The sequence below is a fragment of the Podarcis pityusensis genome (genome assembly GCF_964106645.2).
Source record: "Podarcis pityusensis genome assembly, chromosome: 5".
NCBI lineage: Eukaryota > Metazoa > Chordata > Lepidosauria > Squamata > Lacertidae > Podarcis > Podarcis pityusensis.
Window position 1 is genome coordinate 90,037,507 of NC_138032.1, and position 11,276 is coordinate 90,048,782.

At 46.7% G+C, this 11,276-nt stretch overlaps 1 protein-coding gene across 1 annotated transcript in view; it reads left to right on the top strand.

The window, feature by feature from the left end:
• Positions 1 to 9,346, top strand: part of DRGX (dorsal root ganglia homeobox) — a 38,787-nt gene extending 29,441 nt beyond the window's left edge. Inside the window, exon 7 of the mRNA XM_081005740.1 lies at positions 4,873 to 9,346. Within this exon, the coding sequence (XP_080861866.1) occupies positions 4,873 to 5,138 (266 nt within the window). The 3' untranslated portion in view covers positions 5,139 to 9,346. The remainder of the gene's footprint in view (positions 1 to 4,872) is intronic.
• Positions 9,347 to 11,276: the final 1,930 nt, after the last annotated feature.

Here is an 11,276-nt window from a genome sequence, read left to right on the forward strand (position 1 = left end):
GTCATGCTGGCCACATGACCCGGAAGCTGTACGCCAGCTCCCTCAGCCAATAAAGCGAGATGAGCGCCGCAACCCCAGAGTCGGTCACGACTGGACCTAATGGTGAGGGGTCCCTTTACCTTACTAAATATCCCACAGACTCGGGAGGAAGAATTGTTAGGGAACGATTCCCAAACCTGCTGCCTTCTAGTTATTTTGGATTGCAGCTCCCATCAACTCCAGTCAGTATGAATGCTGGCAGGGGGCTGATGGGACCTGGAGTCCAAAAGGTCCGGAGGGCACCAGGTTGGGAGTGGCTGTGTCAGGGTGCAAGTGTGATAATCGATGAAAGATGTGCTTCAAAATTTAGATCTAGGCCAGGTTTACCTCGCCTGGGCTGGTTCACTCCAGCGGAGATCCCTGCATGGGCCAGATCGCGTGCACTGCCACGATTTCTGGCGTCTGCACAGACATGATTTCCGGAGTCTGAGCATGCGCAGATGCGATTTCCAGCACTGTGGAAGCGAGTCCCCGTGTCGCGCTGCGTGGGGACTCACCGAGTGGGCGGCTTGGTTCGGGGGTGGCTTGGGGGCCAGTTAAATGACCCCCTTGGGCAGCTTGTGGCCCACGGGCCTTAGGTTGTCTACCCCTGATTCTAAGCGCACCCTGCACCTCTTCTCCTCCAGCGGTGTCTAGTGGAAAAAGGGATCCCCTTGTGAACCGATCTGTAGTTCAAGTACCACTTTCAGTTAAAATGTGCTTTTGGCAGAGATGAGGCAGGATAAATTTAATTTTTCCTGTCAGTCTCTCTGTAGCAGATCAATTAAACTGTCAAGTGGATCAAATATTTCAGACTGTATTTATTACATTAAGTATTTATGTCCGAGCTCAGCCTTTCAAGCATGATGTAATATAGCAACAGTAGGTGCTCCCGATCAATTTTGCAGAATTTGCTGTAACCTAATGGAGAACTAATTGTGTGTTTTTAATTTAGAATACAGGAGACAGCAGCTTCTTGAAACAATTTAGCAAAGGCCCCGTTCAGATGCTAAGGCTGGGCTTCCACACACTATGACAGGAGCAGATCTCTTCTAGAGTTCACAGATCCCTTGACCATCTACCTTCTTTCTGTAGCACCCTTGTGGGGCTCAGGAGCCCAGTTATGCCACCCTTGCCTGCAGAGCTGGCAGCCCCTCACCTTTTTTCCACACAGCCTCCCTTGTGGAGGGTTCCCTCAGTCTCCTCTCCTCTCCCCTCTCCTTGGGAGTCCTCCGCTGCCACTGCCCCTGCTCTCTGAGCTGCCCCCAAAGAGAGGTGCCTCCTCACATTGCCCCACAGGGGCCTGGGACTTGTCTGTCCATTCCCAACAGCAAGGGCTGGTGGACCGGCTGGCTAGGCTCCCTTGCCCACTTGCTTGCTCCAAGGCCGCCTCAGCTCCTGGCAGCCAGCACCCCTGGCCAGCCCCAGAGGCCCCATTCGCCCGGGGAGCTTGTAGCCAGGGCTGCTGCAACAAACAGTCGTGCAAGCCTTTGGGAGGCAGAGACGCAAGAGCATGGGTAGGCAAACTAAGGCCCGGGGGCCAGATCTGGCCCAATCGCCTTCTAAATCCGGCCCGCAGATGGTCCAGGAATCAGCATATTTTTACATGAGTAGAATGTGTCCTTATATTTAAGATGCATATCTGGGTTATTTGTGGGGCATGCCTGGTGTTTTTACATGAGTAGAATGTGTGCTTTTATTTAAAATGCATCTCTGGGTTATCAGTGGGGCATAGGAATTCGTTCATTTCTCCCCCCCCCCAAAAAAAAATGTAGTCCGGCCCCCCACAAGGTCTGAGGGACAGTGGACCGGCCCCCTGCTGAAAAGAGGGCATCAGAGGAGGGAGAGAAGGAAAGAGGGACAGAGGCCAGTATTGCCCACAGCACCCCTGACCACCATTCAAGGCACCCCAGGGTGCCAGGGCATGCTGGTTGAAAACCACTATTCTAGGGACTAAATGGAGCCTTCTCTTTATAACCATGTTCAGTGGCTCTCTGGGAAACTGTCATAAGACAGCAAAAATAAAACCCAAGCGCTGATTGAAACACCCATCTAGTCCGGCATCCTGTTCTCACAGTGGCAAACCAGAAACCTATCAGAAGTCTGCAAATAATAATAATAATAATAATAATAATAATATAATTTATTAATTATACCCCGTCCATCTGGCCAGGCCTCCCCAGCCACTCTGGGCAGCTCCCAACAGAATATTAAAAACACAATAAAACATCAAACATTAATAACTTCCCTAAACAGGGCTGCCTTCAGATGTCTTCTAAAAGTCAGGTAGTTGTTTATTTCCTTGAAATCTGATGGGAGGGCGTTCCACAGGGCGGGCGCCACTACCGAGAAGGCCCTCCCTGTAACCTCACTTCTCGCAGGGAGGGAACCACCAGAAGGCCCTCGGTGCTGGACTTCAGTGTCCGGGCTGAACAATGGGGGTGGAGACGCTCCTTCAGGTCTACAGGGCCGAGGCCATTTAGGGCTTTAAAGGTCAGCACCAACACTTTGAATTGTGCTTGGAAATGTAGTGGGAGCCAATTCAGGTCTCCCAATGTTATATGGTCTCAGCGGCCACTCCCAGTCATGGAACTTTAGTGCCGCTTCTCCCCTTTTGTGATTCCCAGCAACTAATATTCAGAGACATATTGCCTCTGACTGGGCAGATAGAAAATAGCTTTGCCCTTCATTATTTTGTCTTAATTCCCTTTTAAATTCATGCTGGCAGCCATCACGGCATCATGCGGTAGCTTCCATGGAGGTCCTTGTTTCGTGCGTGCCTCCCGTTATTTTATTTCTGTACCACTATATCGTAAAATATCAAGGCAGTGTGTGCAACGTTAAAACATAAAGCACCATTAAAAACAATAACAGATAGCCATTAAAGCAGCTGGCTGGTCAAAAAATTAAAAATTAAACAGCTGCAGAGGCCTGTGGACTGAAAAAGGTCTTCAAAGATACCTGGAAGTCAAAAGTGAAGGCAGCTGCCGAATCTTGCCAGAAGAGGATTTCACAGCAAGGGGGCCAGCAATGCGAAATACCCGACTTACAGCTGAGGCCGTTTGGACCTCTAACACTGTACTCCTCTGCGTGATCTTTAGACACAACTCCACCCGTTCACACACAACAACACTACAGCTATGTCTGAGCATCCCTTGTGCTGTTCACAGGCCCTCTGCGTTTGTGAAAGTTGCTAACGTGAGGCAGGAAGCAGAAGATGGGCCTTTTTAAATGGGAAGAGCATTCTAGTCCCTGTCGTTTTTACATTCGCAGTAAGAGGAGTGAAACCACAAACAGCCCTTTTCACTCATAGCTGTTTTGGCTGTGTACTTTCCACAGGCAGTTGTGAAGGCAGAATCAGGGTTTCTGGCCCCATGTCTTTATAAAAGATACAAATTAGGTAAGATGATAATGTCCTTGTCTACTACTGTTTCTCAAAGGCTATATGACTAACCCAGTTCCTATAATTTTACCTCCATATTGTTCATAGTGTTGCCTGGCTTTTCGATCAATATGGTTAAGCTACACATTTTTTTAATGACTTTAAGAAGTTGTCCATAAAGATGAAATGCTGTTTCTTTGCCGAATCAAAGGTGGATTTATAGATATGCACAGTATGTGAGGAATTAGGGCACCATGTGGCTGAGGCCTCCTCTAAGTTACTAGAATACATGGATAACTGAGGGGATACCATTGAAAAGTGACTACAAACAATGAATTGCCATTGTTGAATTCTAGAATTTTGGTGTGTTGAGTCGTTTCCACTCTTCATTTCTTCTTCTCCCTGATCAGGACCATCAACAGAGGAGTGCAGGTGGTACGCATGTACTGAGTCCCAAAGCACTCTTAACTTTCTTTTTTTAAAGCAAGTTAGCCATTTCTGAAAGTTAGAGCACAAAATGTGGAGGCAGCTGTAATGCTTCAGTGTGTGGTAGGCAGCATCGTTGCTAAGGGTGCTCAGAATCGTAGAATTGTACAGCTGGAAGGGACACTGAGGATTATCTTGTCTAATTCACTGCAATGCAGGAATCTTTTGCCCAACGTGGGGCTCGAACCCACAACGCTAAGATTAAGAGTCTCGTGCTCTACTGACTGAGCTATCCACAGGGCCAAATCGCCTAATTCTGTTGCTAAGCAATAAGAGGAAGGATGTTGACCACCAACACTTTGGATTTGGAAGCGGACCCCCTCAGAGCAGAACAAAAAGGTGGATGAATACTGAGATATGTTTGTTACAGCACTTTCTTAGCCTCCACATTATTTAATTCACTCCCAAAGGGCTCTTCCTTTACACAATAAAACAGAATTGACTGGCTTTGGTATATTTTACTCAGAAGTAACTGCTTGAAATAAATCAAGTTTCTTTTCTGCTGAGAAAAAATTGTGATACAGCCTGCCCACTCCGACAGTCTTTTTGACCACTGTACAGTGGTACCTCGGGTTACATATGCTTCAGGTTACATACGCTTCAGGTTACAGACTCCGCTAACCCAGAAATAGTGCTTCAGGTTAAGAACTTTGCTTCAGGATGAGAACAGAAATCGTGCTCCAGTGGCACAGCGGCAGCAGGAGGCCCCATTAGCTAAAGTGGTGCTTCAGGTTAAGAACAGTTTCAGGTTAAGAACGGACCTCCGGAACGAATTAAGTACTTAACCCGAGGTACCACTGTACTGTGGCTTTGGGACTGCTGATCTAGCCTGAATAGTGTCTGCACCAGCTTCATTCGTGGTGCCTACAGGTGGGCAGGCCCCTGGAAAATCCTCCTGGCGCATATGTGTAGAAGTGCATTGCAGCAGCAAACAGCTCCGTCTTTTACCGACGGCAGGTGGTGTTTTGTTTTTCCTCCCGCTGCAGGTAGCCCGCTGTGCTCTTGCTGTGTTCCCGACCACATGGGCCTCTCCTTCCTCCCCACGTACGGCTGCCAGAGTAATCGCACGGCGAGCGTGGCAGCCCTGCGCATGAAAGCCCGGGAGCACTCGGAGGCTGTGCTGCAGTCGGCGAACCTCCTGGCCTCCAGCAGCCCTACTCCACCCTCGGGGGCCAAGCCCGCCGCAGAGAATGCCTTGGACAACAAGCCGCCCGTGGCTGTGGAACAGAACGAAAGCGAGAAAAGTGTTTGAGACCCCACATGCCGCCTCATAATGAACTCGGCACCCCAAGAAACCAAATCCGAGGGATCCACCCTTTAGAGGCTGTCTGGATTTATTTTGAAACTGGAAGGAAACTTGCTCATCTGTTGACAGTTTCAGCAAGCTCTAGGTTCTCTCTGGCCCTGTCTTTTATTACCACCATCAATTCCCGCTGGATTTCACTGAGGTTCTCCATTGCTCTCGCTGAATCTCCAGGTACTGCCTGGTGTTAGTTCTGCTTACAGTGGAACTGGATCCAGGAGCCCTGATGGGAATAGGAGAGAGAGAAGCAAAAGGGCATTATTTGCCTGGTGTCTAGATTCCACCAGATTGGGGTGGGGAGGGGATATGGGGTTCCCTCAGCATCGCATAACAGGCCCCCTTCTATTTAAATAAGAACAACAACCTCTTAGTTGTTCCACAGCGGATGGGTGTAGAAAGGCCTTGTTTCATAGGCCTGACGAGAGGAAGTTCCTGAGGTCCGGAGAGCAATACGGACAGAGAGGTCAGTCTTGTTGAGCTTACACGAGGGATTTTATTGCTAATCTATTCGTTTATTTATTTAGAAGGTCTGTGCGCCGCCTTTTGAGAGAATGGCCCTCAACGCAGATTACAGGAGATTGTAATGATGCACACACAACCAAACAGCCCCTTGGCCCACAATGTGATCCTACACATGTGTAGGAGGAAGGTGATCCTACACATGTGTAGGAGGAAGGAGAGCCAGCCACCCATACTGCAGAGGGGCCTTCAACTTGTTGGTGCCACTAACACCTTGACTAAGGCCATTCAGGTCTGAGAAGCCGGGCCAACAGCCAAGGAGTGTGACAATTCCCTGCAAAAACATTGGGGCTGAAGTTCTAGGAATCTGAGTCATCTCTCCATGGGACCATCACTTCATCCTGTTCCCTATGTTCAGTTTGGGACGCAGGAGGCCACAGACATTCCTATCAGCGCTGAATATGTTTCTAGCAGAAATATGAATGGGTGAAGATAACAACCTCTCTTTCTAAGGTCTAATTTTAGCTAGGATTTGGGGGCAATGAAAATGACCGGAAGGGTCTACTACAACATCTAGAGATGATAAATAGGTCTTCTGTCATTGAATGAGCTTGGTGGATAGGATCTTTGGATCCATCCCTTCCTGGAAAGGGATTTCTGCTTTGCCTGCTAAGTTTGCTCTCCTTGCCAAACCGAGGTCCTTTTTGGAACATGTCCCCTCCATTTCCCCTCGTTGTAGCAGAACTGTAACTTCACACAGGCGCGGCCTCAAGATCCTGTTGAATTTGAGGACATGAGACCATCAGTAATCCCACAGAGCAGAAGGAAGACACTTTGGAAGCAGTCCATAACCAAGAGTTTGATTCGTGAGCACAGAGTAGTAATATTTTTTATTTGTCATAGGTATTTCTACCCTTGTCCTTCAGATAAACCCCCAGTCGGATGGCATACAATAGAAGAATCAGATCATTTCAGGCGTGCAATACTATTCAAGTGTACTAAAATATAAGTCCTACTGAATTCAACTCCCAGTTGTTTGGAGAACAGTCTTGCAAAATTCCAAGAAGTACAAATTTCAAAGGATAGCTCTGTTGCGGTTTGTGCATTGTTTCAGAAAGAGCAAACAAAAAATGGTTACAAAAGTGGGTACATTGGGGAAAAGATATTAGTGAAAATAACGTGCACAAATGCATTATGTCTGGGGAGATGGCTTGCAAAAATATGCGTCATAGGAAAAAGCAACCGTGTGCTAATATGCCGATGAATGTTTGTGGTGGTGACTTTTTAACTTAACAAATTGCAAACCGTTAACACAAGTGTAGTGATCTGAACTTCAGGTTGGAAAACAAAAAAATGGAAAGAAACAAAAACAGATAACTGCTGCTTCTAGTAAGTTTGTCTCGGATTGCAGCAGACCCAGACATATAAAGCAGTTGTTGAGAACTCAAGGCTGTCACCCCCTGATCAGGAAAGTGGAGTGCCTGGTTCTCCAAAGACCACACCTTTGCAGAGTCACAACCTCCCAGTTTACGTAAATTATACTGTGTCAGAAAGATAGTTCGTGATGCTCAGGCCTTGTGTATAGAGCATCTTTCTGGATCGGGGTTCATTTTGAGCTCTGTTTTTTCGACTGGTTGATGAGCAATGCAGGAAGGCTTTTCTTTGTTTTAACACGATCAGCTGATAACATTTACCCCTGTCCTTTTGATAAACTTGAATCCCAGCAGAGAATAAGAAGCAGAAGGGGGCAGCCACTGTAGCTGGGGAGATTGCAGCACCCCTGTGGGGTTTGGATGCAACCAAAATCTCTTCACTTTCAGCTCTTAAGCATTTATCTGAAGAGTAACAAGAACAGTTTCTCCTGCCAAAAAAAAAAAGTCACATACACACACAAACATCCCAGGAAGAAGAGGAATCCGTGTCTCTTTTCACAGCCATTCCAGTCATTTAGAATTTATTTCCTAAAGTTCCACTATTAAAATGGTTTGCAAAAAAATATAAGCAATCTCAATTTCATTTCGGCATAATTACCGATTGCTCAGGTGAACTTGGCCCTTGTATACACTAACTCTTCATTCTAATGGTTTGATTAAACTCATTTTTCCTCCAGAAAGGTACATAAATAAGTGAACTGTTGAGCAAATTAAGAATACTTAACAGCATTGCATCTGAAAAGTAGTTATGTTGATTAAATTTTCTGTCCTTGAGGATTTTCAGGAAATTACTTTTGATCGTCAATAACACAATTAAGTAAAATACACGCACATTAGCATGAATAATTGATAAGAAATTATGTATTACCATGAAGCATTGATTTAATAATTCATGGTGCGACACTCTAGTGACTGTGCAAAACTGGAGACCATCACAAAAGCCTGCCTGCCCGATGTAGCTGGAATTGCTGCCTGGCAGTTTTGCTGTATAATAATGAGAAATACCTGCTGCATGATGTATTTTCTGTTGGTTTAATAAAAAAAAAATCACGTTTAGAAAAAAGGACCCCAAGGATTGACCTGCATTATTTTTAAGACTACTTTTCACTCCATCTCTATGAATGACATCTCTCTCTCTTATACACACACACACACACAGTGTTTCATGGACCCTCAACACAATTTTAGCACAATTCCAGTTCATTTCAGAAAGGCTTACAAAGGCACCAGTCCTGTACAGTCTGAAAACCCCGTAGAATTATGGCACATTCATGATGAAAAGCACGACACCCAGAATCTCAACTCTGTCCCTCTGAGCAAGGATACACGACAAAGACTGGACAAATATCAAGACGATGCTGTTTTATGGTTTGTGGCAGTACTCTTAATCCGGATTGCACGTTGGAAAGACGCAGCCTCCCTTTGAGAGTGGCTTTATGGTGCTCGGGTCAGACCAGTGGTCTGCCCAGCCTGATACTGCTTTCGCAGCAGCCCTCCATGGTGTTTGGGCAAAGAGAAACATTTCCCCGATTATGCTGCAGAGAGGCCAAGCATCCAAGAACTTTGGAGCTCCTGTATCCCACTGTGCCTGGTGATGGAAGTGCAAATAGGGATGAAGGATGGGAATACACAATTGCAGGTAAGGATGAGCTTTTGGCCTGTGAGTTCTGTTCCCTCGCTCAGGAAGTTGTGGCATCATCATCAGGTCTGGGGCTCTGCCCTTCCAGTTGGTGGTTTGGTGCTGACTCCAACAAGGAAACTTGCTTCCTGCTGTCACCGTGAACTTCACAGGGGAAGGACAAAGGAGGCTGCTCCTAGGATTCAGTATGTAACTGGGTCGTCCACGCTTCCGCTTGCCCTGCTACATTCTTCCAGGGAAACACGCTGTTTGCGGCTGAATTGGAACAAACAGCTGTCAGGTTTTTGTGCCGATTGACTTTTGTTCTGATTCAGAAACCGCTCAAACCATGGGCGTAGCCAGGAGGGCAGGACACCTGCCCCCCCAAATCAAATACCGTATTTTTTGCTCTATAAGACTCACTTTTTCCCTCCTAAAAAGTAAGGGGAAATGTGTGTGCATCTTATGGAGCGAATGCAGGCTGCACAGCTATCCCAGAAGCCAGAAGAGCAAGAGGGATTGCTGCTTTCACTGTGCAGCGATCCCTCTTGCTGTTCTGGCTTCTGAGATTCAGAATATTATTTTTTCTTGTTTTCCTCCTCCAAAAACTTAGTGCATTTTGTGGTCTGGTGCGTCTTAAAGAGCGAAAAATACGAAAAATGCTCCTTTTCCCTTACGGGGTACCCAAGAGCCCATATAGAGTCCTTCTGTAGGTTTTCTATCGGTAGGAGAAAATAACCAATGCCAACCAGAGAATATTGAGAAGCAAAGCAGCTAGTAAGCATAATCTTTATTAAACTGTTGCAACAGGATGATCACCCCCACCACACAGGAGGAAGGAGGAACCCTGAACATTGGTGTGCAAGTTCTTATATAGACTGTTGAAATTGCTTACCCTGTAGCTCAAGGTAAAGGTAAAGGTAAAGGGACCCATGACTGTTAGGTCCAGTCGCGGACGACTCTGGGGTTGCAGCACTCATCTTGCTTTCCTGGCCGAGGGAGCCGGCATACAGCTTCCGGGTCATGTGGCCAGCATGACTAAGCCGCTTCTGGCGAACCAGAGCAGCGCACGAAAACGCCGTTTACCTTCCCGCCGAAGCAGTACCTATTTATCTACTTGCACTGGCATGCTTTTGAACTGCTAGGTGGGCAGGAGCTGGGACCGAACAATGGGAGCTCACCCCGTTGTGGGGATTCGAACCACCAACCTTCTGATGGGGAAGCTCTAGGCTCTGTGGTTTAGACCACAGTGCCACCCACACCGCATAGCTCAAGACTACCCCTGAAAACATCATACATATGGCAGTCTACAGCAGAATCCTGTCTGGAAGGACACCTGTTAATGGTCACTGATTACCTTTACCTGGGCATCCTGGCCAGTCTTTTGTAATGGTAAATACTCAGTTCCTGAATCCAGGTCACAGGCTCACCCTATTCATACACAGATGTGCCCTTAAGGCAGGATTTGTGAGCACAGAGACAATGGGGAGGCTTTTCCCATTTCCATCCAAACTGCAGAGGAATATTTGAGGTCAATTTGGGAGAGTCAAAATGGTTTCAGGATTGCTCTCCTCTACTATTTCAGACACGTGGTTTATATACTTAGGTATGTGTTTGCCTTGTTCATTTATGAACATATGATTTATATATATGAGATCTTAGAATACCTATAACAAAGTAAACATCATAAAATTGTAGAGCTGAAAAGGACCACAAGGGTCATCCAGTCCAACCTGCTGCAATTCAGGAGACTTGCCCAATGTGGGGTTCAACCCGCAACCCTGAGATTAAGAGTCTCATCTTCTAACAATTGAGCTACTGAAAGTTGTTGTTGTTTAGTCATTTAGTCGTGTCCGACTCTTCGTGACCCCATGGACCAGAGCACGCCAGGCACTCCTGTCTTCCACTGCCTCAAGCAGTTTGGTCAAACTCATGCTGGTAGCTTCGAGAACACTGTCCAACCTCTCTCGTCCCCTTCTCCTTGTGCCCTCCATCTTTCCCAACATCAGGGTCTTTTCCAGGGAGTCTTCTCTTCTCATGAGGTGGCCAAAGTAGTGGAGCCTCAGCTTCAGGATCTGTCCTTCCAGTGAGCACTCAGGGCTGATTTCCTTCAGAATGGAGAGGTTTGATCTTCTTGCAGTCCATGGGACTCTCAAGAGTCTCCTCCAGCACCATAATTCAAAGGCATCAATTCTTCGGCGATCAGCCTTCTTTATGGTCCAGCTCTCACTTCCATACATCACTACTGGGAAAACCATAGCTTTAACTATTAACTACTGAAAGTAGAATTTGTAAAAGGATTTTGACACCTTTTTCTGAGCACTTGGGGTCCAAAGAAAGCAATTGGAAAGAAGACATTTGGTGAGACATTTAATTCCGAATCTGCTAGACAGAGCCAGTCAGCGGATGATGACAGAGGGGTGTCCTGCCCCCACTGACATAAATCCTGGCTATGCCCATGACTCAAACCCATGCCTAGAAAGCAAGCAGAAAATCTCTTGGACCTGTGCTTTTCAGAAAAGGACAAGCAGAAGCATAGCTGTCAACCGTCCCTTATTTGGTGGGAAACTCCCTTAT